Here is a 27,025-nt window from a genome sequence, read left to right on the forward strand (position 1 = left end):
CATCCCAGAGGCTTCTTATGCCCTCGGGACATGGGTCAAAGTTGGATAAAGTTAGATAAAGCTGGGAAAAAACTCACAATTCCCGACTAACTTTCGCCCTTCCGAGTGGTTTTAAGCACTTTGTTGGTATTAATCTTTTTATTAGGCGTCTCAAATAACAATTTTTGTGTTAAGTTACTTTCTCTTTGTTTCGCCTTTCAGACTCAAACGAAGTTGCGGAAAATTGCATTTAAACGCTCTTACTAAAATTTGTTTGTAAATCATTTACCTACTTTAAAAGTTGTTTTAAAAAAAAGTTTGTAGCTACTTAATACAATAAGCAACACAGTTTATAGGCGACTAACAGAAACTTTTGTTGTACCACACGGGTCGTATCGTAAGGCGCGTGACAGGCATAAGACGTGGTTTCCTGTACTTTGTGAACTTTGGCAAAGAATAAGTCATTTGCAACATACCATTCAAATAACTTTGTTTGAACGTTCAGTTCAACGATTCGTTAACAATACACATTAACTGTTAAATATATAAAAAAAAACACATTTATTTAAACACTCAACATTATTTCAATGCTTTGCACACCAAATAACGGTTTTAACCAGACCACACCAGTTATCATACCGCACTTTTCCGCAAAAATATCACAAACTCTCTCGCCCACAAAAATATATGATAGATAACACAATAGCGTATTTAAAATTCCGCGCGTAGTGCTACGGAGAATGCGCACTCTGATTGGCAAGCGATCTACGCGCAGGCGCGTAATCTGCGCGAGAGCACGTTAGGCTTCCGTCCGTAACGCACACCCACTGCAGTAGCGATTGGTATGTCATAGGCGGAAGCGGAGTACTATGTGCAGAATGACAAGGCAACAAAGTGACAAACTTTAAAAAAAAATACAAATGTTACTACAGCACTAGTGAATATCTTAATGATACTGATGTTACAATTTGAAAAGCTTCCTTCTCGCTCTTTTAACCTTCTATTTTGTCATGCGCGAAAGGGTCTGTGATGTGAATGTCGTACGGCATCTTGCTGTGGGGTCATGCTGCAGATATGAACAGCATTTTTGTTCTGCAAAAGCGAGCATTCGGGCGATTTACAAATTGGGACCCAAGATGTCACTTAGAAATAAAGAAATTAATATTTTAACTTTGGCATCACAATATATCTTTGAAAACTTAATATATGTAAAAAAACATATAGGATTATTTGCAAAAAATAGCGATCGGCACATTGTTAATACCAGGAATAAAAATAAACTTGCTTTACAAGTCAGTCGATTACATAAGATTACTAAATCTTTTAAGGGGCAATGTATACGTTTTTACAATAAGATTCCCATTGAAATTCAGAATTTTCCTTTCAACTGTTTTAAGACAGTAGTTAAACAAAAACTTTACAAAAAAGGTTATTATAAAGTTAGTGATTATTTAGAAGATATGAATGCATGGGATTAACTGTCTGAGAACTGATATTAGGCAGCTAAATTACTCAATTGTATACCAATATTTTATGTTTATTTTTATTTTTTTAAAGAACGTCTAGGGCCCTGTGCCGAGGTTTTTCTTGCAGCTTCTTTTCCCCGGCTATACAGGTTGTGAGAAGCTGCAGTAGTTTTAGGCGGATAAGACGTTCGTTATGTAAAATTGACGATTCAAAGTGTAACTATGTTACCTACTGAATAAAGATATTTTTGAATTTGAATTTGAAACTCATCAATCATGTAACTTACTAACTTGTCCACCATCTTAGTATGCAAATAAAAAAGTGAAATGAGTGGTCGGTGGCTTTAAAAACTGCCAACGAGATATTTGACTTTACACTTAACGGTTTAATTGGTAATTCAAACAATTTTTCAGGGTTCCGAACCTCAAAAGTAAAAACACTTTGCTGTCCGTCCATCTGTCGATCAAGACCCTTTTTCTCCAGAACACGTGGAGGTATCAAGTTGAAATTAGCATCTAAAACTTATGCCTGGGTCACTTGAAGCCGTAAAAAATAAAATTTCTAAATCAACTCACACATCATTTCTTACAACCTACTTAATAATGCTCTAAACAGTGTACGTACCTATTAAGTAAAGATGGTTTTACCTAATCAAAAAGATAGTCAATAACGATTACAGATGAAGTAGATATATACATAATCTAACAGGTGTTCATTTTTGTAATCGAGACAGATAATAAGTAGTTATAGATAAGTATACTCAAGTACGATGATATGAAACTAGTGCAGGTGCTGTAAACAGCCCATATACTGCAAAAGATGCTATTGAATTTTCAGGGGCCTTTGGCCGCTCAACAGTAAGCCTGACATTAGCGTTTCTGCGGGTGGTGTTCCACCTTCTATATGGTAGAAGAGTATGACGCTTGGAATCCCCACATCGTCTATAGACGACATGTCCCCGAAAGTATGTCCTTTAGTCCTGTACTAGGGAATTCAATACACTTTTTCGTATAACACTTTTTGGTATAGAATTCCCTATAGACGAGAGTGAATCTCTTATAGAATACCGTACTGTTACTGCTGTTTAATTAGTTCATATCGATCGCCATCGACTCGCAAAGAAGAAGAATAAGTAAGTATATATTATAAATTGGGAAGGCACTGCCTCCCAAAATTATAGGTTCGCCTAGTTTGGAAGACAATGTTTTTCAACACTCAACGCACACTGTAAAAACTTATTACAATAAACGTTATTATTATCATATTATTATGTTGTCTGTCAAAGAAACGTCATGTTATGGTTACACGTGACCAAGACTTTTCCAACTATAGTCAACAAATTCAAAAGTTCCATTCTTGGATCGCGGCCAGAGATTGCTTCCAATGAGCTTTATCGAGCGAATTCAAACGCGCATCGCTTCGTCTTCTAGTCAATGTCGTAAATATTTGAAATTTTGAAAAGGAAGTTCCAAATGTGTATCTGTTGTGTAATGTGTAATACAACTGAGGTTCACATGTGTTTTTTTAATTGTATATTATAAACATTACAGAAGGGAAGCTACAAGGAAAAAAATGAAGGGGAAGACCAAGAAGAGCTTGCATGGAACAGATTAAAGAAAGCGAACGTCGTGTCTTATAAGGAAGTGAAGGAATTGGCTTTTGATAGGCAGGAATGTAAGAGGCTCCAAATGACACCTTTCGGAGCCTAAGCCAACCTCGCCTGCACGCGGTACATCCTGCTGTTCAACGAAAGAGGCTCTGACGACCCACCAGCACGCACTGGACCAGCGCGGTGGGCTTATGGTCCAAACCCCCCCTTTTGGGGGAGGCCTATGCCCAGCAGTGGGCGTCGTACGGCTGATGATGATGAAACAGTAATGGAGAATGCTACACCGACAAGAGCGTGGCTCATAAATTAGTGATGATGATTATAAAGCGAAATGTGATGATACTTTTTATTTATAATTTTCAGTTGAAAAGAATTAAATTCAACGTCAAAGGTGAATGTTAGTTGAGAATTAAAGCTTTCCGATTCAAAGCGTTTAGCAATTCTAACAATAAGGGAGATATATGTGAGTATACCTCACCCAAAACCAAATGTTAGCCGGTTTCTGACCTTGTTATCGAAAACCGGTTACGCGAACCTCAGTATCGAGACATATTACCTATATTGTCAAGCAAACTTTGCTAATAATATTGAGCCCGCAAGACTGTTATTACTTAAACCGCGCTTGATTCAGTTGCCATCCGCCACGGTGTACCGTCGCGCATGACAAACGAGAGCCGCTTGGCAAAAAAAATGTGTAGCCACGCCAATGATACGGTTTGCCAGTGAGATGGAATATTTCACTGAAGATGGGTAAAATAATAATATTGTACCTTCAATTACTGTCGGGTTAGAAAGGGACAGAGAAACGAAATCGGCAGTTTTCTGGAGCTTATTGCCGGTTTTGGCGCTGCGCTGGGATTTCAAGCTCAGCAGCTTGTTATCACTTCTCTAATGAGGACAGAGAAAGTGGTTATTATCCCTGAGGTTTTAAGGTGATATTAATTAACTAATCTCAGCTGAGACTGCCCTCAAGATCATGCTCAAGTCTCTGTTTTTATATAAGAACTGTCACATTGACATGATCTTATCTTGAGGGCAGTCTCGAAGCTGAGATTAGTTTATTAATACCAAGCTTAATCCCCGACCGACTAAAGGCCCTATTACATTGTTCTAATCATCGGCCACGATGTTTCGCGTAGGTATACCAAATGATTGGCGATATCGTGGCGCCGTACAACCGATGTATTATTTATTACATTACACCTCTCAATCCTTCCTGATAAATCGGACTTTAAGGAATTATATCCTTTTACTTGATGAACTGTCAATTATGTTACCTGTGCCCTGTTTATCGAAACTTACAAGCCCTGTATATTACTAGAAAATAATGAAAATTATTACAAGAATGTGTTTATCGAAGCATGTTACAAGTGTCAATATTTATTTCACAAGTATATTTTACAATCACTCTACTTTTTTTGATAAACGTAATTTACACGTATTTGTGAGTAACTTGCAGCTAGTGAATGTGTAGACTTTTGATAAACACGGCACTTGTATAACATCCTATTCATCATAAGACATCAATACCAGGTGTATGATAATAGACTTCACGAGAAAATCAGAAGAAGATAAGAAAAAACAGAAGATAGTAGAAGAAGAAAATCAGAAGATATTCAAGTTCTTTGTGATACGCGCGTGAGTCAGGTAGGTACAGCCATGAGAAGTATCATGTTCCTTTAGTACCCAGTACGCCTTAACATATTTGTCATTTAATGAGGGTTACAGTTCAATTTGTCACAAAAGTTAATGTGACATGGTATTCAAGTGTATTTTAGTATACATGTTAACGCTCAAGACAATACAGGTTACGAAACATCACTCTCAGATAAGAGATGACTTTAGAATTAAACAATTTTAAAAACCTAAGTGGGCTCCTACTAATGTTTAATGTAATTTAATATACCAAGAAAGAAATGACACTCTTATGAGGGGTGGAGCACCAAAAAAAATGTAACAGCATTGAAAGTAGACGCAGTGTTATCTCCTATGCTAACAAAGTAAGCTGATAATAACACCTCATTAACTTTGGTTCATACAATTTTTTTTATCACTACATGTTTTACATAACTTTAAATTGGAACTTGGAACGTAACAAATTAGGGAAATTGCAAGTTTTACCCACTTTTTAATGGTAATAAAAAAAGGTTTTACAGCCAAATCTAAACACTCACTTTTGCATTATAAGAACTCCTACATAGCCACCACTGGTTAGATTATGCTTCCAAAATAAAACTACACATTAAAATTGATTTGCACCTTTACGGTCACGAGTACTAATATGTAGTATACACTTTGAAACCATGTCACATTAACTTTTTTGTCAAATTAAACCGTAAGTCTCATTAAATGTCAAATTTGATAATACGACAGGGTCCTAAATTGGGTACATGATATTGCTCATGACTGTATATAAGAGACAATAAATTTTTTATGTTTATTTAGCTGGCACTGGCTAATAATAATAATAATAGGTACTTACTATAACTTCCTCAATTCGAGTATCTACAAAGTAGGTAGGTAGGTATGTAAAGTAAGCTCTGTTTTGATGCTGTATCATAAACTTTATTCCCCACACATTAAACTAGGTACCTACGTATAATTATGTTCAAATTCAATACTATTGGTCTAGACACTAATTTCCAAATACTTACTAATTCAAATTGGAAGTCAATGCTGGCAATCAAAAGGTCAATCTAATAAGATTTATAAGTACCTAAGTGGTTCCTACCTACTTATTGTGCAAAGACTAATTTATGCAATTGTGACTTTTTAGTGAATAGGTACCTACTTACATTTATATAAAGGTAAGAATACACTTACACACAGTAACACAGGTATACCTGCATAACTAATTACTTAGTAAAAATCCAATAAAGAATCAAATTATTGCAATAGAAATCAGATCTGCCGCCTTTTAAAGATATTGTTTTTTTTTTGTGATGATTAGAAAATTTAGAAATGTTTCTCATAGTACGTTATTTTATAAACCAAATTAATTCCTACCCGTTTCAAACAGCCGAAGTACCGATACCACAACATAATCACGGAAATTAACGTGATTCATAACCGGGCGGGAAGATTGCAACATGCTTTTAGTTAGGGGACCTAACTGGGAAAAGGAAAACCTATAAAATGCGACTTTTGAATAAGGTTAGGTATAAAAATATTTGACGAAAAAGAAGGTGAACGGAGCTAACAACAAATAATATCAGTCATTATCGAAAAAAACTCGTCATAGTGTCACGTCCTGCAGAAAAGGCGGAGCCGCATTCGTGGGTAAGCTTGGGCGATGGCGGTCAAATAACGGCCACCGGACGAATAACATTCACCACACAGACATCACTCTCGTCACAATCTTATAACTATATTTTGAAAAACTATCGAAGAAGTGGAAATAACTCACCACATGACAAGATTTTCTACAATTTTACAACCACCATTCACTCACACAACACAAAACACCGTATCCACAGTTGACACAAAACTAAAAGCACTAGCGCCACCACGGCCACGTGTAGGAAACGTTCGGAGAATGAAGTTGGTTTTTGCAGACTTACCAACACAGCAACACAAATGTGTTCGGATATGTTATTTACTGGTTTGGAATGGAATCTTCGTAATGCTCCAATTTTTGGCCTGGTTTCAAGAACCATGATTTCAATACATAGCGATCATGTTATTTATTCTATAATGCGCTCGTACTCTATCTTTGATGTGACTCGTGTGCTTAGCTCGTGCGTCATAAAACTTCTCCCCGAATAAACCCTATACTTACTCCCAATATCATCATAATTCCGATTCCTACCATAGCAATACCATAAAGTCTATACTTTTCTATTCTAGTAACATTTTTATGGATTCCAGAAATGTCAGTGTCATTTTCAAAAATATTTTTACGTAAAATCAAAATTAGTTTCTTGTAAAAATGTTATCCCGGCGGTTGTTGCAAATTACAAGTTCGTCTAGAGCTGCTTTGTTTAAAAACTACTCAGTGAATCAAACATTTTATTCTCCTTCATGCGCATGTTTATGTTACGTCCATCAGAAATTTAGGTTAGAATCTTGTATCTAGTTATTTTGAAGCTTTTTAACAGAATTTCGTAGGTAATGTTAAATGAGTAGAATACTTACCAAACCTTAATTTACTATTTTAGGTGTAAAACAAGTACATTGCTAGTAAAAGATGTAGGCTATTGGAAAAATGAAATAAGATTTTCTAGCACAACTCCCTTGAAACACAAAACTTTTGTTGATAAAAAACCGCTAGCAAATGACGCTGTAAATAAAATAAAGGCTATAAATGAAGAAGATGCACTGGAAAAGTTTGTAGCTGGCCTGTCAGCAGACATTCATAACAAGAAAAGAGTATACAAGAATGATTTGCAAAGAGTACTATCTAAAGTGAAATCATTGAATTATTCATCGAAAAAGCAAGGTTTGCTCCTACTGCAATGTTGTACAGATTTGCTTGCCGATGAAGCTCCTGCAACGAGGATGACATTAGCTGAACAAGTGTGGAATACTATTAAGTAAGAGGAAATTTAATTCATTTTATTTTTTGTAGTCACAACATACATGACAGAACAAGCATATCATTTACGAAATACCTAAGTTATTCTAAATAAAAAGAAAATGATTTATTGAATATTAAACAAATAAATAACAAGAAAATAGTTTAAAAATTTTTAAAAGGTTGTTTTTAATAGATTACCCCTTTATAATAAAAGTTTTGATTTTCTCTTAAGTTTTTGTATTTGCTTACAGACCACACACAAAATTTGAAGTTGCGCACTATAATGAATTACTCAAAATATACATTGCCAATAGAAGGTCTGTTGTTGCTGCCAGTTTTATCCAGAAAATGTCACCGATAAAGCCAAACATGACTACTTATGAACTTCTGCTAAGAGCTATTGGGGAGGTGAGTAATTTTTTTTTATGTGTGCATAATAGAAAAAAAATACAATGAGCTTATTATGGGACTGTACCAGAGACAAACTGTGTTGATTACTAATAGTTTTAAAAGTGTTATATTTGGAACAGTCACTATTGTACCAATCACCAGAGATTTCGACCACAACAGCTGTCAGACTCACAGTAAACGGAATCCAGGGGTAAGAAAAATTAAACCTTACCACTGTGATGTTAAAAACAGATTCACTTCCTTTGTGATTCCTACAATAATATCAAAATTATCTCATATTTTATCAAATTTATGAAATTTATCTCTTACAGGCAGGAGACTTGAACCAAGCCACTGAAGTGATATCAAACATGAAATCAAATGGGTTACCAGCTACAGAAAGCATATTTAACTCTCTGATAGTTTGTCAGGGAAAGTCTGGGTAATCTTTTTTATAAATGATTTGACTAGTTTACAGACATTCTGTTAGTTTACAAAATTTTCACTCGCAACAGAACATGGATAATAGCAACATTGAATGCTATCCAGTGTTGCCAATGTATGCATGTCTAATTCACATATCATCAAAATTTACCTCTTTTACCCGAACTTAACGCAAAAAAAGGTAATGTCTTTATAATAAATAGTGTATACCTCTAAACAGTATTAGAACTATCATATTATAAGTTTGAAAAAATATGCATTTGAATTTTTTATCATTGTGTGTCTTCTACTTACTTACCTTTTCATTTGTGACTTTGGATTTATGAACTATGTAACCAATTTACAGGCAACCAAATAATATCCAAGAGGTATTAACAATGATGCAATCATTAAAAATAGTGAAGTCAGCCGACACTTACACCGCTATAGCACGAGCCCTGGCCTGGAACAAGCAAGGTGACAAAGTGCTTGAAGAATTGTCTTCAGCGTACAAAACGGGTATACGGTTTGGCGAGAACCATATTATGGATATTGTTAAAACCTTGGCTGAGTGTTCCTTGTATGCCTTTATACCTCAGGTTTGTTTGTTTTTTTGTAATGGACTTCATGATTAGACCACTGATAGATGACAATTTTGTTTATAAAAGAGAGGAATCAATCCCCAATTCAAAACTCAGTCCAATCAATTTGCTTATTGGAGTTAATAACAAAATACTATATACTATGTAATGAGTTATTGGTGCATCAGATGACACTTCTAGATGTAGATTTTATTTAAAAAAGAGAAAATATAATAAATACCCAATTCAGAAGACAATAAATCCAATTTGCCTATTTATTACTATATATTTGTAAATACAACAAACAGAACAGTATCATTAGATACTATGAATTGATTGATGTCAAACAAGAAAAATACTTAATAAGACTTAACATAAGATAAGCTCACAACTATATCCCAATTGGGGTCAGTCAGAGTCCAAGGTCCATCCTAAGATGAACTAAGTACCCACACCTCACTAAGCTTTCTTGTCGTATCGCTGTCTATAATGCTCGTGCCAACTGTGTTAGTGAAAACTGCACTTAAGATAAATGAATGACTCAAAAGTCTTGAACAAACTAATAACATAAAAACATTATTTCAGACACTCCGGTTCTTACCCGAAGAAATGTTTACCACTCCATCAATATCTCCGTATATGCAAGCGGTTTCAACTCAACTGGTGTTCCAAAACCATCCTATGGCAGCGTTGGAAATCTACAAATGTCTACCGTTGCCTTCCTTCGGCCCTAAGGATGACCAGGGGTTACATGGGAGGAGCTTGGTCAGGGATTGTGTTAAGGCTGCTATGGTAGGATGTCAGTTTGTAAACGTATGGCGAATATATATTAATATAAATGTTAAATAATTTTAATTGGACCATATTCTAGACCTAGAAATTTGCTTAAATTACATTATTTAAATTAAATTATTAAAAGTACGAAGGAGATACTTTTTGTAGTAACCATGATGAATAAAGAACTTCTCTTTTAGAGATTTGAGTTTGCTCACTTGTATCTATTATGATTTCATAAAAAAAATTATGTCGTACCAATTCGTATTTCGTAATAATAACTGTTCTATGACGAATAACTCGTATCCGATGTACTCTGAGAGGTTGAGAATGTTGAGATTGTTCTTGCGTGTTCGTACGGTATAAGTACTAATATGTATACACTTTGAAACCATGTCACATTAACTTTTTTGACAAATAAAACCGTAAGTCTCATTAAATGTCAAATATGATAGTGCGACAGGGTTCTAAAGTGGGTACATGATATTGCTCATGACTGTACATGTACAAGACGGATTCGTACGAAAACGCGTCTAAAGCGGTTATTAGACTAGCCAATCCATCCTGCCCGATGCGTCAAGGTCACGAGCTGCGCGACCGGCGTTGTGTAGTCTAATAGCAAATTGCTGGGTGTAACCAGGCAAAACGATAGTAACCACGTTCCCAAGCGAGCCTAATAGCCCCGATGTCGATGCGCCCGCCCGTGATTTTGACGCATCGAGCTGGGTGGATTGGCTAGGATAATAACCCCTTAAAGTAGGATCGACCTTCATTTTTCTCTATCTTTCAGCCGTCCAGTATAATAGGCTTGATAACCCAAGAGCTTATGGCATCTGGCCGCAACCCCATAGCCCTCCAGAATGCGGCAGAAGCAGCCTTGCAACATGGGAAAGTGCCGCTGGCGTTAGACATGTTTACACGCATGAAGCAGATAGGCATGCCGCTCAGATGTCACTACTTCTGGCCTATACTGCTGCATTCTAGCAAGTCCTTTGGGGAGAAGGGTAAGAAGATACTTTTGTCTACTTAAGTCACCTTAAACCTTTCCTACTTTGAGCACTTAAGCCCTTCATCGTGCGATGGATGTGCCTCAAATTAGCCCAACTTCTATTGTAATCGCGAGCTGATGTTATTAACATTCTCGTGTCTATAGCTTGTATAAACCAGAAATTTTGAAGAATTCCTTGTGTGCGTTTGGGTGGATCCGTATAATGTTTGGATTCACAATAAATGGACCTGATAATTGGCGCTACCATCGAATAGGACAACGTGTTCCGGGTCCACTGGTTGTTTGCATTCGAACCAACGGCTATAACGATTTCTAAAAGCGTGGATCATCATGTTCCAGGAATAATGAACGCCCTCCAGACAATGATATCGATGGAAGTACCGCCGGACTACGAAACGGTGATGGATTACATCCTGCCGTACGTCAGTTTTACGTCTCCTCAGAATCTGATGAAGAAGTTCCAAGAAGCAGGATTGACCACCAACATGGTGCTGACACCGATGATGGAAACGCTTTTGAATACTGGACAAGTAAGGGCGGCTAGTGAGATATGTGAGTAAATACATGTACTAGCGTCTAAGGCACCAACATGCTTATAGGGTTTTGACTGAAGCAAAGAGAAATTTATTTATTTATCTGGTGAGTTGCGAATCTGGTGAATTGAGAAGCTGGTAAACTGCTCCGAAAGGAATTATAAATTATCATCATCATCATCATCAATTTAAGAGCCACGCTCTTGTCGGTGTAGCATTTTCCATTCCAGTCTATCAAAGGCCAATTCCTTGACTTCCTTCCTCCTTCCTCTTCTTCTTATTCCTTTTTCTGTTTTTTTTTTTTTATAAATTATAAAATGCTAATTTAGAAATAGAAGCTAGTCTATGATCAAAAATAAAACTTGTTTTACTTTTAGACTTATATACTAATTTTATTTATGAATTAAGTAACAATGAGCACGTCGTTTGACCGCTTTTATTGGTGACGTCACAGTACAATATTTCCATACAAACTCCAAAGAAAATTTTCGTTTTGACGTTTCGTAAAAAGTATCTCATTTGAGTAAGTTGTCAACTAGCCTATTCGTCAGACACCAACTTAAATTTAACTTAATTTGACACTTTTGTACGTGAAGAACGGCACTAGCTTCAAGAGCTGTGTAACCAAAATAAGTTTAATTTCGTGTCCGAATATTCCATTCGCTGTATTAAAAATCACAGTTGGCTGTGACTGCACTTTTTTCTTTCAAATATGGAATGTCACGGCAATTAGATACCTAATGATGTCATTGGCATGCCGAGACATTCCATATTTGATAAATAAGCGCAGTCACAACGGAGCTGTAACGGTGAGCTCATAATGAAAACTAATGAGAATATCTGAATCTTAGCTATTGGAATTCAATGACTTCTTCCTACCCTTAGTAAATAAGCGTGTTATGTATGTATCCCGTGACATATGAAAAGCTTGAATATTGCCATGTCAATAGGCCTTGGGTGCGAACTCCAGCTAATCCTTCCGATAAGCGTTAAGGTCGTTACATGGATGTCTCAGAAAAATGGATGTCCGACCTAGACTTTTCTACCTACTCTTCTTCTTCCTAGCGTGAATCCCGCCGTCTTGCGCCGGGATCCGCTTTCCTACTGTTCTTCCTCCACTTTGCCCTATCCTGGACATCGTCTTCGGATAACCCGCAACTCTCCATGTCTTTCTCCACGACACTCAACCATCTATCTAGACTTTTCTACCTACGATTTACTTATTTCAGGTGAATTATTCGAAGGCAAAATAGAGGCTGAGAAACTGTTAAAGCCTCTAATAAAAGGTTACCTTATTAGTATGGACACAAAGTCCACCATCCATGTGCTAGAAGACATGACGTTAAAGGCTACAGATAAAAATAAAGACTGGGTCGGGAGATTTCTGTGCCATTTCGTCAAGCAAAAACAGCAAAAAGGAGATCTCATAGATTTTCTCAATATTGTGAAGGTAGGTAATTTTGAAACTAATATTTTTGGTGTCCAATTAAAAAACTTTTGATATAAAAAAATAAAATGAAAAATGCATCATGTTCAATGCTTATGATATGATATGTAACATGCAACATGAATGCAGCATGATATGTGTATCATATTCTCAGTTTAACTTTGCAACCTTTAAATCACCCGTTGCCGTTTGCAACGGTACCAACGACTGCAAACTTGCTTTTACTATATTTTCAGGCGATAAGTAACACACCTCTAAAGATCTCAACATTAGCAGCGGACTACTGTCTCAGCCGCATCCCTGATTCATTCAGCCAGGAGAAGATAAACAACTTCAGAGACACCCTCATAGGAATCACTGAAGAGAAGCTTATTGATGAAGGAGAGATATTTACTAACCAGCTGCCACATCCTGTAAGCTCGTTTTAACATAACATAAGCACACGATGTACCTCAGACGTACATTCTTCGCACTTCCCTGCACCTACGCTTAACTTAAGCATTCAGTGAGACAAACATAGCCGAATCGCCGTCTATGATGGTTATATAGCGACTACTTACATCAGTAAGCAGTAACCGGGAACAACGGCTTAACGTGCCTTAAGAAGCACGGATCATCTTACTTTCGGACAATCAGGTGATCAGCCTGTAATGTCCTAACCGAACTAGGGATGACAAAGTATTTTTTGTGATATTTCCCCATCGGGATTCGATCCCGGGTCCTGTGGATCGTGAGCCTAACGCTCAACCACTGGACCACAGATGGCCCATTATACGTCTCAGCATCTGAAATGGAATTAAATGAAATTTATTTCTGTAAGGTCTGTTAAAAACGGTACAATTCCTTACTCTACTTCACGTCATATTCGGTATGGTTTCAGCTGCTTGACATGCTGGATATGACGTAAAAGTCGACTGGATGGCCAACAGAGAAAAATCTTTAGCAATATAAAATATCATGTTAATTCCAGAAACACATGAATGAGGAGTCACTCAGGGCGCATTTGGTGGAACTAGAAGCCAAGGGTATGAACACGCGGGGCGTGCTCAGGAAGTTGCTGCAGGAGTACTGCAAGTCTGGAAACCTGGCCGCTGCTAGGGAGATCCTTGAGAAATGCCAGAAAGAAGGGGTAAGTTGAATATAAAATTTTCATAATTATGTTATACACATCTACTTGTCATATATTGTTTATAAATCTCTCTCGTTATCTGTTTATCTGTGGCTTTTATTTTACACATCTGTTTATTTGTCGTATCTATTATGTATACTTTAACCCCTTGGCATACTATCTACCTTTGACTAATACTTTCATATTTTTCGTAATCCCTTAATTCATATATTTTCTTCATAATTATATTTGCTTATTTTCTTATTTATTGTAAGTAAATCCCGACACTTTTTGTTGGCACGATAGTTCAAAGTATTTATAAGCGTAACTTAGGTACTGGCAGAATATCAGTGTTGCTAAGAGTGGTATTTCTACTATTCTTCGCAACAACATGCTGAGTCAGTCCCTTTTCCCTGGCAGTGTATTTTTGATTTGTATACTTATCTTTATCTTTTCTACTATTGTACTGCACTGTTTTGGGAATAAAGTTATTCTATTCTATTCTATTCTAATATTACAGGTTTAAGGTAGCTCGATACATACACTCGCTTGTGATATGTTAATAACCAGATCTGGCAGCAAGGCACCGCATTTGGTCCGCCTGAGTTCCATTGCTCACAGTAAAGCATGCGACAGCGTGCGGCCGCATTCTTTCCGTGTCGCCCAGCACGTGTCGTCTCTCACAGTTTTTCTCGCTCTAGCAAATGAAGGTTCTGAGTGACAGAATAGAAGCATAGAAAATTTCGATGCGGTGAGGTCAAATGAGTTCAACTCTTATACAAGATGCCTCGAAATGACATGCTGGCTAGCAGAAAGGCCTAATCTTCTAATAAGTAGCTAATTGTATTTACTATACACAGTTGGTAGTTGTTACACATTATTTTGTTTTTTACAGGTATTTCTATCAGCTGGCATGAAAGCCGCCATATTTGACTTACACGTGAAGTTAGGCGAGCTTGACCTTGCTGAGCTGACTCTAGCAGATTTGAACCGATCTGCGCCTAACTTCCTGTTGGATGAGTACAAGGTCATCGACTTCGCTACACTGATGGTCTACCGGGGCAGGATCGACCGGGCGTTCGATTTGATCAATGAGCAGTCTAAGAAGAGGTAAGAGGAGATCTTTGAGGGTTTGGAGTGCTCAAAATCATCGAATATCGAAATGAATTTCAGCCTGTTTCGCTAACTCACAAGTAGACCTACTTACACAGGAACATATATACATACGTCCCACTATTGGACACACGCTTCCCCTGATCTGTGGAATTCATAACCAACCAACTCAGCGCGTAACCATGACAACCAGTTACGCTACCTGCGCGACCGCCATTTTTCTTCAACTTATACATAACAAGCTCAAGAGTCAATACTATATCCCAATAGGATAGTCAAGAGGTACATCAGTAAGATGAACTAAGTATCCAGGCCTCACAGATCTTCCCGTCAGTATAATATGATAGGCCGTTTCGCCGTCTATAATGGTCGAGCCAACTAACTAACTCATTGATGCAACGTAGGCAGGATTCCCATTTGAGAAGTCGTACGCCGACAGGTGTAGATTTTCATGTTACCAATTTTGTTTACAGACGCGTAATAGGAGGTCGGAATATATCAATGAACTGCTGGCGACTGCTCGACGCTGTAGCAGCTCAGAACAGCTACGTTGAGACCCGAAATATGTTCGATTTGTTGACCTCTTTACGGTACTGTCGCCCTACTAATGCTGTGCTCGGACCGCTGATTCGAGCGCATCTGAAGCTGTAAGTACACCACCATATCGTCGCCTTATGTCCATCACTATCTCAAGAGTCAACACTACTGCTCTACTATCTATTAGTAGTGTATCTAGTAGTATCTTATCGTCGTCGTCCTTGGTAAGGACGCACGCAGCTTGTAGGAAAGTCACTTTCGGATGTAATTTTTGTTAAAGAAACTTAAACTTCTCAATAGACAAGCTAGTTTCAATTGGGTAGTTTCCTATGTCAAAGACAAATTATGAAATTCTGATTAAGTACTACATAAAGACAGAATCTAAAGGTGACAAAAAACGTTTTCTTTTTTTCTATTTAACTTATTACAAGAAAAATTTAATAAGTCCGACATTTTGTCACGTTTTTCTATGACGTCACCGGTTACTTTTTCATACTTTCACAGTAATTTCGTGTTTTAGTTTTTACCCGGATTTAAATTGAATTAAATTGAAGTATTGTTGAAGAAAATCACATCAGAAAAAGGCTTAGTTCTTTGTATTTCATTATTAGGCGACGTGACGATATGATCTGTCATATTACGCATATGATTTCGCATCAAAAATATCTGCAAGTTATCTTTTGATGACTTCTGGCGTCGTATACTCTTTTAGGGACTATGGGAATCATTTTCCAAGTCATCATCTCCGCCAACCCGCAGTGGAGCACCGTGGTGGAGTATGGTCCATACCCTCTCCGGTTGATTGAGATGAGGCCTGTGCCCAGGATGTTTATGTTATGTTGGGCATAATTTTATATAAATCTTTCAATATTGGAGCATAGCATAAAGACTAAATATTACGTATAGAACGGTATATCTCCGCCCCGCACTAATATGCGTAAGGTCCAACCTCACCCTTTCCGCGAGGGAGCGCAAGGACTATCTATCTCGCTCGCACTTACACGGACGTGACTTATATCATTTGTCACTTATTTATTATTTTATATTTCTATCTCTTTCAGCGACAACTTAGTAGAAGCAGTGAACGAGTTCACTCGCCTAGCAAACAAGTACCACAAAACGCCATTGAAACACGAGTTACTCTGCAAGATTCTGCAAAGTATGAGCGATGGGTTGTCAGAAGACAACTTCTTGACCAACGAGAGGTGTAACGGAAGACTGAATAAGTTGGCGCAGGCGATATTGAATATTGATAAGAAGATTCACGGCGCGGGAGATGTGCAGGTAAGAAATCTTAAAAATATGAAGCAATTTTCAAATCTGAAGATTTTCCAAAGAATGACGAAAGCAGTTTCTTTTTGCTATACGAAGACAACAAACAAAACAAAACAATAGGATAGTTTCCAACTAGTCAAATCAGTTACTTCTTTACTAAACGTCAAAACACGTAATTACTATGGAATTTGTACGAAAAAGCAACCTATGACGTCATAGAAAACGTGATAATATGACGTATTTATTTTTCTTCATTAAAAAAAGAAAACGTTTTTTGTCAGCTTTAGATCTGTCTTTATTTAGTAATCAGAATTTCATAATTTATCTTTGACCTAAGAAACTACTAAAAACCAAATGTTAAGTAAGTATCCATTACCTTTCCAGTTGACCTTAATAGCAGCCCTGGCCGATGTGGGATACAAGAAGACATTACGCAAGATGCTACTAGACCCCACAGTACGATTCCACCCAGATGCGCTACTGCGCCGTTGCGAGAGGTTCGCGGACGAACGCAAAGTGCACGCTTTAGAAACGATCGCTGAATGCGGCCGGGACTTGAGAAACGTAGACGTCGTCGAGATCTATGACATGATTCTGGATGTGCTTCGTAAGTACTATCGGTTATTAAACCTACCACCAACCTATTAAGGTTGCTGCCAAGTTTTGGGCCGATACAATTTAGTTTGCCATCGACACGATAAGAAGAAAATAGGTTCCTTGAGCGTTGAGCTCACGATCTAGAGCTCCCGGGTTTGAATCCCATTGGGGACGTATCACAAAAATCACTTTGGCATCCCTAGTTTAGTTAGGACACTACAGGCTGATTACCTGATTGTCCGGAAGTAAGATGATCCGTGCTTGCAAGCCACGTTAAGCCGCTGTTCCATGTTACTATTTACTGATGAAAGTACGCAGTCGTTACATGAGCCATATCATGGGCCTATGGCGGCTCAATAATAATAACCCTGACACCATGAGGGTGGTCATCCACCTCTCAATCCACACGATAGAAGAATAGGGTAGTTGATTGTTAGTAAGTTAGTGGTTACTGTTAGTATTTAGTTAATAATTAATCAATAGTGGTATTAACAACCCAACTAAATAAACATTGTCTCCTATGCAACCTTCTTGATGTTCTACGTAACTCTTTCAAGGACAGAACGTCTTCAAGGGATGTCCCGATTCCAAGTATGACACATGAAATAATGAATAAAGGTGTTAATATAGTAAACGTTTCTTTCTCTCTTGGTAGAACGCTTGCCTCTCACTTTGAGGTCGCAGGTTCGAATCCAGCACAGGCCTACCAATGATTGTCGAATTTGTTATCGAATTCATGTTTGGATCATAAATAATTATAACATCGTGAGGAAATTCCCGAGAAATGCTTTTTCGGAGGTATGTGACCTAACCCGTATTGGGATGGTTTTCCCTTCGCGGGTTGGAAGGTCAGACAGGCAGTCGCTTCTGTTAAAAACCGGACCTATCAAATCTTCAGGTTAAGTAAGCGGACCCTGTGAAAAATGGGATAATGGGACGCACACACAACAAAAACTAGGCATTGATTATCCCGATCCCTATGTGCTTACAGGCCTCAGTCTACTGTGAACATCTGTGTTTTAATAGGTTTTTCTCACGTTTTGCCGATCCCGATGGACTTACAGACGTTAGGCTACTGTGAATATCTGTGCTTTAATAGGCTTTCTTTTTCACAGAACGTGACGATAACGTCGAGCAAGCTATAGAACTGTGGAATAGAATGCACGAACAAGACATTACACCGTCACAGAAGTTCGTCAGAAATCTGTGTTCCATGGCCAAGACTAATAAGAAACCAATACCTCCTGAAATTGTTACTTTGGCAGAGAAACAGCAGAAAGCGGCCTTGGAAGCGTCAGGTACACAAATCTAGGTGGAAACTTGACCATTTTTTTTCCGCAGGAATTCATCGTTTCGTTTCAATGTAAATTTCTAAAAATGAAAAAAGCCGAAGAAGTTGTGTGTCAGGATCGTGGAAACCGTGATCTCTGCTTACCCCAACGGGAAATAGGCGTGATCTTACGTTGTGTATGTATGTGTATTAAAATGTATACAATACAAATCAGAATATCTATTATTTGGACTTTGATTTGCTAATTTCATTTATATTTGAAGAAAATTATATTGAAACGAATTATATCCCTTAAGTTTGAATACGATCCTTGTCTACGTGTATGTGTTGTGCGGAAAGTCGATGTGCACGTACGTAAATTATAAATAAATAAAAATCGATTTTATTTTATATTATAAATGTAATTCAAGGCTTTCCCGTTTGTAGACTGCTGTAAATATTTAATTGTTAAAAGTAAGTCATACATAAATTTAGGCTTTATGAAATAAATGTTTTGAAAATATCGACCGTTTGAAAACGTTCTGTTACAAATGCACCAAAAAAATAATGTGTATATCTAACTTAACAGAAAAGTCAGTTTATGTAAATCATTTGCAGTAGTAATAGTGCTGTCTGTGATATTAAATTATTAAATAAAGTATAAAATATTGTGCAAAACATGTTTTATTTAAATTACAATTTAAAAAGAAGAATTAGTTCATTTGCATGCAAATTACCTTTAAGTTACAAGTTAGTTATTGGTCCCCATACCTGTCATTTTCGTATCCGCCGAAAAGGAAAGGGACGGATGATTGACAACTTTTATTACCCGGGCGAATAAAATGGCGTCTCGCTCATAAGCAACCCGTTTGACGTGTGCTGTCAACTTAATTCTCTGTTCGGTTTTTAAATTTCTGCCTAAAATTGACGTGTGTTCCTTTTTTATGCCTGTCGAATATCCGCCCCTTTCTTTTTCAGCAGATAAGAAAATGAGAGGTATAAGAAAAGAAAATTGAATGGTGTGTAGAGGAATCAGCAGCATTGTTAGTTATTTTAGGTTACTTATGTAAAAATGCAAATTACTTACAACAAAAAACGAATGCGAAGACATTCCAATCCGAAAATGGCCCTGAACAAAAGATGAATTTTCTATCTGAAACTCACCGATCGACCGACCAATCCAAGTCAAATAAATTGTATGTTGCCTCTTATATACAAATATTTCTTTTTCTTTAAAAAAAAAACAATCGTCTCTTCACATTACGTCATAATTAATACGACTTTATGTTATTCAAGTCTTCAATAATCTTCTTATTCAAAGCGGCTAGCTCTTCCAATGCCTGTTTCTTCAACGGTTCGTAATCTGCTTTCAAAGTTATTGAAGCAATGTCTTCTTCTAGAACTGTCTTTCTGCTCTCCAGTTGGGCCAGTTGTTCTTCTAACGCGTTTAGCTTCACGTACATTTCATTACCATCTAGATTCGCCTGTGAAAAAAGTTAAATGTTTTATTTCATTTTTTTTGTGTTGCACCATCTCGCGCACTAATACATACACTACTTTAATCCTAAAGTTGTCTGGCAGAAATTGCTGTTTAACAGTCTGTACATATCCGGACTTTATGCTGAGTTTACACTGTCCTCAAATGACATTTAATACTTGGCCGGACGAATGGGTACTAAGGGCTCTCAACTCATCCGATACAACATTAAAAACTACACGACGACGACCGACGACCCGGGATAGATATTTAGGAGTCGCCGTCGCCGGATACGGTTTGGACGACATGATGATGATGATGAAAAACTACAAGCCTAAGGCGACGTTTGAGGTACCTATGATTTTTGAGAAAATTGTTCCCTAGTGGCTCGATTGCTAGCGATAAGTGCTGAATGAAATAAAACGTCGAAAACGCCGGCGTCTTGCTTGCAAGGTAAAAATAAAAATGACCCTTGTAGCCTCTTTCTCAGAATGACCTCTTTACCCGCGACGGTACGGAGCCGCTGTTAGGATGAGAGGATATTGTGTGTAAACCACAAAACCGCAAACAAGTCCGATTTTGATACGTTTTTCAGTGACGGGTTCAAGTTTGTTGCAAAAACAACATAGTGACTAGAGATGGAACCCCTGTCGATTTGATTGGGTTCATTCGCATTTTTTACGGACAATTTTATACGCCAAAACAGAAATATGGTTCACGCGAGAATATATTTAAACGTGATTATTAACTTTACGTGTATGAAGTTGTGGAAAGATGCTGCGTTTTAATAATATTTATAAAACATGTGAAAAGTATAAGGTCACGCCGCCCGCGCGCAGCCGCCGCCGACATTAAAACCCCGGCGCGCCGACTATATTTAGGTCGGCGGAGCCCATCTCTCATAGTGACATACGCCAGCTAAGTATATTTTCGAAACTTTCCATCATCCTACCTGCAACTTCTTTAGTTTATTGGTAGCCTCAACAACAGCACTTTCTGTGGGTGCCAATTTTTCTCTCAGCAACCGCAGTTCTGTCTCCAACGCTTTTTTATCCTCTTCACCTTTCTCCCTCAATTGCTCCAAGTCTGATAATGTTATCAACTCGTCTTTCATAACTTGAGTCTTTTCTGGTAATGTTTGTAGCTCTGTGGCGAGACGTTGACGAGTTGCTTCTGCCTGCAAAGAGATAAAACTCAATTCAAATTTGCTTTGTTTTTAAACCAGGGTAAATGCTATAAAAACAAACAAACAGCAATTTCATCACATTCGATTATACTAGGTAGGTAGAAATTCTTGTCTGATTTGGAAAGTAGACATTACGCTGCTTTTTTTAAAAGTGGAGTATTTAAGAAAATGCTTGGTTTGGGAAAACCTTAATAGACTTTATTAAGCTAAAAACTCTGTTCTGCTTACATGATACCACGAATAAGAACGACTTCTCCTGTCTACAGCGTTAGAAGGACATTTTCCGTTAACATGAGATTACTTACCTTTTTAAAATTAGCCTGGAATCTCTCATACTCCTTCATCAAGATCTCAATGGACTTCTTACCATCATCATAATTCGACGTATATCCCTCTTTCTGCTTCAAATTATCGATCTCACTTAAATCTAAGTCAATATTCGAACTGCTGTGTTCTAAAGCAAATACTACATCTTTCTCTAACTGTTCGATCTTTTCTTGTTCTTTCTTGAGGTTTTCTTCGTAAGTTGCCATGAACGAGTCCATTGTTTCTTCGCGTTTTTTTAACTCGCGATATTTTTGGTGGCGTTCTGAGTTGCCTTCTTCAAGATCCTGAAAAGATAAAAAATATATATTTAATGTTTTAAACCAAATCACTTGTCTCATTTGGAACAAAAAATAATTTCAATATTGCTTACCTGCTCGGCTTGTTCAATTAGTTCTTGAACTTTCTTGATTTGTTCCTTCAGATTTGCTGCATTGCTGTCCAGAGATGCTATTGCAGCGTTGTCTTCGCGAACCTGCAGGAGTCAATATAATTAGTAATCAATATCTATATACATATATTAAGGTTTGCAGAAGCCCTATATTTAAACTGCACGATGTAAATATTTCTCAGCTATGTCGCAATTTCAAATATCGTTGTAACGGTTCCTTACTACCTGTAATCGTTTGTATGCCTACCAACAGGCCGAATGTGAATCTGTCTTTATTAGTAACTAAATTAAAAGTGATCTAAAACTAACGAAAAACATTTTCTTTTTTCTATTTAATCAAAAATAAGTCCGACATTTTGTCACGTTTTTCTATGACGTCACAGTGTGCGTCATACAAATTCTTTTTTTTTGTTTTGACGTTTAGTGAAAAGTAACTGATTTGACTGGTTGGAAACTACCCCAAATATATAACATATTTTTGTTGTTTGATTTGAATAATAAACTTACTTGGAGTAACAACTTCTCTCTCTCCTCTTGAGGTTCGAGACGGTTATTCATTTCATTCTTCATGTTATCGCGTTTTTCCTCAGCGGCTGCTAGTCTTCGATGCAGTTCCAATAAATGTACTTTTATCTGTAATGAAAATTATAAAAGTGTCATGATCTGTGTGTAGGCTATGTTAGAAGCAAAAGACATTTTAAAGTTTTAGGAGCAGGTGGCAGAAGCCGATGTCGACAAATTTTAATATTTATAATATATCCTCAATATCTAAGAAACATTTTGTGTCCTAGGTGGTAATACGGTCTCGACTATTACCACGCCTCGGATACTTCATACAAATCACCTTGTTTTACAAAGACATTACTGTGTGTGTGACGTCTGACGCTCATACGATTAAAGACTGAAGTAAGACTGAGGGGCGGGGGAAGTGAGGTAAACCTAGCTTAGCCGCAGGTGGGAAGCGGAGAGTTGTCGTTCTATACGTAGTATGTTTTCTGATTCATTCTCTATTTAGCGCTATGAGTCCAAAATTGTAATTTATCAATATTGCCGCTCTAAATTACCTGTGATCCAGAAATTTCCTTACTGAATTCTTCTTTCTCCCTGTTCAGGTGATCAATCTGAGTTCTAGCTTGTTCTGCTTCTTCCCGCAAAGCTGCGGCTGTTCTCTCCAACTCGTTGTACTGGTCTTTCTGTTCTGGAGTCATTTCTTGCAACAATTGGGTCAGCGTCGATTGTTCCTGCAAATAAAGTTGGTTAGTTTTTTTGGCGTGTAAACTGAATTTGTAATCAAATTTCATATGAGGGCAGAGAACATTAGAAAATTAGGAATGTTACCACTATTTGTCTAGGAAAGACATAAATAAAAGAGTGTGTGACGGCAATTTTGAGGTTTATTACTTTTTCCGGCTCGAAGGACCAGAATTAGCACGAGGCTGAGTTCCCGGATTTCGGCACCAATTTATGTCTAGGAAAGACATAAATAAAAGAGTTTTGCAATTTTGAGGTTTATTACTTTTTTGGCAAGATTATTACAGATAACGTGTTGATTTGCAAATTGAAAATGGAAGAGACAGTGAATTTTTAAATTACTTAATGAATGGTAAATAATGGAACACTATTCATTAATGGTAGTTTGCTGTGAATTGTAAACTAGTAATACCGGCCGAATATTCTATTATATTGATCATGTCATATGTATTGATCTTTATTGCAAAAATGTCTTGAAATAGTAAAGAGGCTTATTGGATCACAGTTGACCAATGTCATACCTTGTCCATCTGCTCCCTCAACTGTCGAAGTTGATTTTCCTTGCGTTGTTTCTCCAAAAACACCTGCTCAACCTCTTCTTGCATCTTCTTGTTACTTGCTTCCAGCTCTTTAGTTTGTTCTTCAACGGATTGCTTCGTTGCTTCTCCATTCACTATTCTTATAGCTGTGTTATAATCTGCTAAGCGTCCTTGTAAATCTTCGAAGAAAAACGAAAACTTGATTAACTTTAAGATTTTTGATTCTGTTAATTATTATTAACCTGCACCAGATTTAATAATAAGATGATTCATCATCAGCCGTACGACTGCTGGGCATAGGCCTCCCCCAATAATAAGATGATTACCGAATACATATTTATGTTTGTGAATCAACACACTGTACTCACTGTATCTTTTGCGTTTTAGTTGATACGTGATATTGTCAGGCCTCTTTCGCACTAGGGTGTAATCTTTCTGTATATCTTTAGAGCGCAAGAACTATAAATTCTTAGGGACTGTTTAAACATTGTCTTTTTTGTTTATTCGGTAGTAGTACTGCTACCAGACGCTTATCCCGATCCCGGAAAACAGATAACAAGGCAGTATATATGCAACTCGTAAACACCCTTGGCTATATTCTTTAGTAACTAACCTGTCAACTCCTGCGCCAACTCCCTGACTCTCTTTTCATAATGCTTCTTCGCTGACTTCTCCCTCTCCCCAGCATCGGCCTGTTCACTGAGCCTGGCTATTTCCGCCTTCATCTCTCGTACTTTGACCTGCATCACATAGGTAGTTATATCATAAACTCGTAAATTATCAGAATATAACTTAGACTCGTCATTGGTGCTGGCGTCCTAAGATTATAAGAGTTCAACCTCATCAGATCTGTCAGCACCCCATCACACTATTCTAGGCTTCTATCCCTTTCTGTTACTCAGAACCGTCATTTGCTAGAGCGACAGAGAGAGAGAGAGAGAGAGAGAGATAATAATAATAAAAAATACATTTAAGAAATACGAGTATTGGGAATAAAAAATAAATGTAATTTTAAGGGTATCTATTAAAAGGTTGATCATGCATGGAGCCCTATATCCTCCTTCAGCCCAGTTTTCTAGACACTTCGATTGTCGATGTTTTTTTTTTTAGATTTTTCGACTTCGGGCCTTAAGACCATTATAACATCTACGTACCTGCATCACTTCTTCCCAATACCGTTTGTCCTGAAGCTGCCTAGTTCGGAACCCTCGAGCGGTTCCAGTTCGCAACCCTGATAAGCCTTGCTGGGTTATTGGACGGTCGATCTGTGAATATCATGTCATCGTCAGTATTTTAAAAGCCACGCTCCTGTCAGTGTACGTAGCATTCTCCATTCTTGTCCATCAAATAAAATACGACGTTCACCTTCTTTTTAATTAGTTCCATGTCCTTAAGCCCGTGGTCTTCCCCTTCCTCTATTTCCTTCTAGCTTCCTTTCTATGATGTTTTTAATTAATTCGTCGTTCTTATAAAGTGTCTTAACAAGACTCAGATAACAGATGTCTTATCCATGAAATTAGAAGGTTTTTAAACAAAGGAAAGGACAGCAAAGTAGCATGAAGAATTCTACACCGTCAAGAGCGTGGCTCTTAAATTAGTGATGATGAAACAAAAGAAAATCATTACAGCACCATCTTGATTGTTTCTGAGGAACGTAGCCTGAAAAGGCCCTCTTAAGTGTAGTTTTCACTAACATGGTTGGATAGACCAACTTCTTCTTCTATCGTGTGGGTTGCGAGGTGAATTACCAACCTCATCAACCCTGGTGTCAGGGTTACTATTGAGCCGCCAAAGGCCCCTGACATGACTCATGTAACGACTACGTACTTACATCAGTAAGTAGATCAGTAGTGGATAGACCATTATAGACGGCGATACGGCTCATCACCTATCACGTTGGTCTAACAGAAAACTCGGTGAGGTGTGGGTACTTAGTTCGTCTTGCAATGGATGTACCTCTTGACTATTCTGATTGGTACCTATGTAGTTGTGAGCTTATTATATGTTTTGGTACATACCATAGAAAACCCAGTCATAGCAGTAGGTTGCCTGCTAGCCGTAGGCGGTGCTGGTCCAAACCCAGCAGTAGACATACGAGACGTGGTCCCACCGCGATATGCCGATGTTGGCCTCATGCTGCCGCTTCTACGAGAAACCATACAGGGTGTTAGTGACAAATTCAAAAATATCTTTATTCAGTAGGTAATATAGTAACATTTCGATTCGTAACGATAATTTTTTTACATTTCGAACGTCTCATGCGCCTGAAACTACTGCAGCATCTAAGAAACGCTGTATAGCCGGGGAAAAGAAGCTGCAAGAAAACCTCGGCACAAGGCCCAAGACAATCTTAAAAAAAAGCATTAAAATATCGTTATACAATTCAGTAATTTGGTTGCCTAATATCGGTTCTCAGACAGTTAATCCCATGCATTCTTATTTAATAATCACTAACCTTGTAATAACCATTTTCACGAAGTTTCTGTTCAATCACTGTCTTAAAACTGTTCAAATGTACCGAATATAGAGGGGGATGATTCAGCTCAAGTGGAATTTTCGGTGTTTCACTGTGTATAACATTTTACCTTACTTAAAAAAGAACCTATCTGTAGCCGGCGTACTACTAGATTAATTATAATTATTAACTGAGCAATTACATTTGTGGGTAGATATAAAATTGATGGTTGAAATTGTTCCTTTTCGATTATTAAATGTTTAAATTGTTTTTGGCATTTTCCAAGTTATTTCTTCTGAATTCTTATTTATGACTATCATGTTATTAGTCAAGTGTTTAATGATATATCTTTAACATAAGGTAACTAACTAAACATTGCAATAAATCTATCAAACATTGTACATACATACATCTTTGCGTTTTTTTCTAAAGGTATGATCGATAAATTCACATCACTACTAAAAACATAATATAAACAGCATCGATCGAAGTTCGCGTGAACTGAATAAACTTAATAACTTATTAATAAATAGTTCCAACTCAAAAACAAGGAACAAACTTACCTGGAAACAGCAGATCCGCTATGTGTGCACTCTCTAAAACCCCTTCTGGACACTGGCCGCGTTATATCTGACCGTCTCACCCCACTCGACCTCTCGCTAGCACTACTTTCAGAATAATCCATATCTATTCTAATTATTTTCCACACACGGTCAAGATTAGTTCACGCGCAATGGATATGTTGTTGATGCGTTGCTATGGCGACGAAACGTC

The 27,025-nt window shown here is 37.5% G+C and overlaps 3 protein-coding genes across 5 annotated transcripts in view; 1 reads left to right on the forward strand and 2 right to left on the reverse strand.

The window, feature by feature from the left end:
- The window catches only part of LOC126378996 (ADP-ribosylation factor 6), a 64,611-nt gene extending 58,016 nt beyond the window's left edge, over positions 1–6,595 (reverse strand). Inside the window, exon 1 of one of the 2 annotated variants that reach the window (XM_050027574.1) lies at positions 6,462–6,595. The gene's annotated coding sequence lies outside the window, so the exon portion shown is untranslated. Of the gene's footprint in view, positions 1–455; positions 741–6,461 lie in introns of those variants that run through there. The other variant, XM_050027582.1, reaches the window with a different exon arrangement.
- Positions 6,596–6,925: 330 nt separating this feature from the next.
- Positions 6,926–19,235, forward strand: LOC126378085 (leucine-rich PPR motif-containing protein, mitochondrial-like). Its single transcript, XM_050026239.1, has 16 exons — positions 6,926–7,111; positions 7,213–7,587; positions 7,823–7,979; positions 8,294–8,403; positions 8,752–8,983; positions 9,551–9,757; positions 10,530–10,743; positions 11,088–11,300; positions 12,511–12,731; positions 12,965–13,141; positions 13,699–13,857; positions 14,732–14,946; positions 15,423–15,596; positions 16,548–16,770; positions 17,146–17,368; positions 18,474–19,235. Exons 1-16 carry the CDS (start codon positions 6,984–6,986, stop codon positions 18,668–18,670), a joined length of 3,225 nt encoding a protein of 1,074 aa, XP_049882196.1. The 5' UTR covers positions 6,926–6,983; the 3' UTR covers positions 18,671–19,235.
- A 166-nt stretch (positions 19,236–19,401) lies between these two features.
- Positions 19,402–26,995, reverse strand: LOC126378226 (intraflagellar transport protein 74 homolog). Of its 2 annotated transcripts, none has more exons than XM_050026453.1 (11): positions 26,815–26,995; positions 25,815–25,941; positions 24,951–25,061; positions 24,410–24,536; positions 23,779–23,975; positions 23,071–23,247; positions 22,514–22,639; positions 21,989–22,090; positions 21,597–21,902; positions 21,058–21,282; positions 19,402–20,112 (listed from the first exon to the last, which is right to left on the reverse strand). In XM_050026453.1, exons 1-11 carry the CDS (start codon positions 26,934–26,936, stop codon positions 19,900–19,902), a joined length of 1,833 nt encoding a protein of 610 aa, XP_049882410.1. In that variant the 5' UTR covers positions 26,937–26,995; the 3' UTR covers positions 19,402–19,899. The 2 variants fall into 2 exon arrangements, with proteins under 2 accessions (XP_049882410.1, XP_049882411.1); XM_050026454.1 differs by lacking the exon at positions 26,815–26,995 and adding an exon at positions 26,252–26,396.
- Positions 26,996–27,025: the final 30 nt, after the last annotated feature.

Source organism: Pectinophora gossypiella, chromosome 2, assembly GCF_024362695.1.
Source record: "Pectinophora gossypiella chromosome 2, ilPecGoss1.1, whole genome shotgun sequence".
NCBI lineage: Eukaryota > Metazoa > Arthropoda > Insecta > Lepidoptera > Gelechiidae > Pectinophora > Pectinophora gossypiella.

What these genes read in the sequence shown, in the direction of transcription:
- LOC126378085 (XM_050026239.1), top strand. Translation starts at nt 6,984, where the DNA reads ATGTTATCCCGGCGGTTGTTGCAAATTACAAGTTCGTCTAGAGCTGCT. An exon ending in AAGGGCGGCTAGTGAGATAT is followed by an intron (nt 11,301 to 12,510) that starts GTGAGTAAATAC and finishes TACTTATTTCAG; the next exon opens with GTGAATTATTCGAAGGCAAA. An exon ending in ATTCGAGCGCATCTGAAGCT is followed by an intron (nt 15,597 to 16,547) that starts GTAAGTACACCA and finishes TATCTCTTTCAG; the next exon opens with CGACAACTTAGTAGAAGCAG.
- LOC126378226 (XM_050026453.1), bottom strand. Translation starts at nt 26,936, where the DNA reads ATGGATTATTCTGAAAGTAGTGCTAGCGAGAGGTCGAGTGGGGTGAGA. An exon ending in TGAGGGAGCAGATGGACAAG is followed by an intron (nt 23,248 to 23,778) that starts GTATGACATTGG and finishes CTTTATTTGCAG; the next exon opens with GAACAATCGACGCTGACCCA. An exon ending in ATAAACTAAAGAAGTTGCAG is followed by an intron (nt 20,113 to 21,057) that starts GTAGGATGATGG and finishes CTTTTTTCACAG; the next exon opens with GCGAATCTAGATGGTAATGA.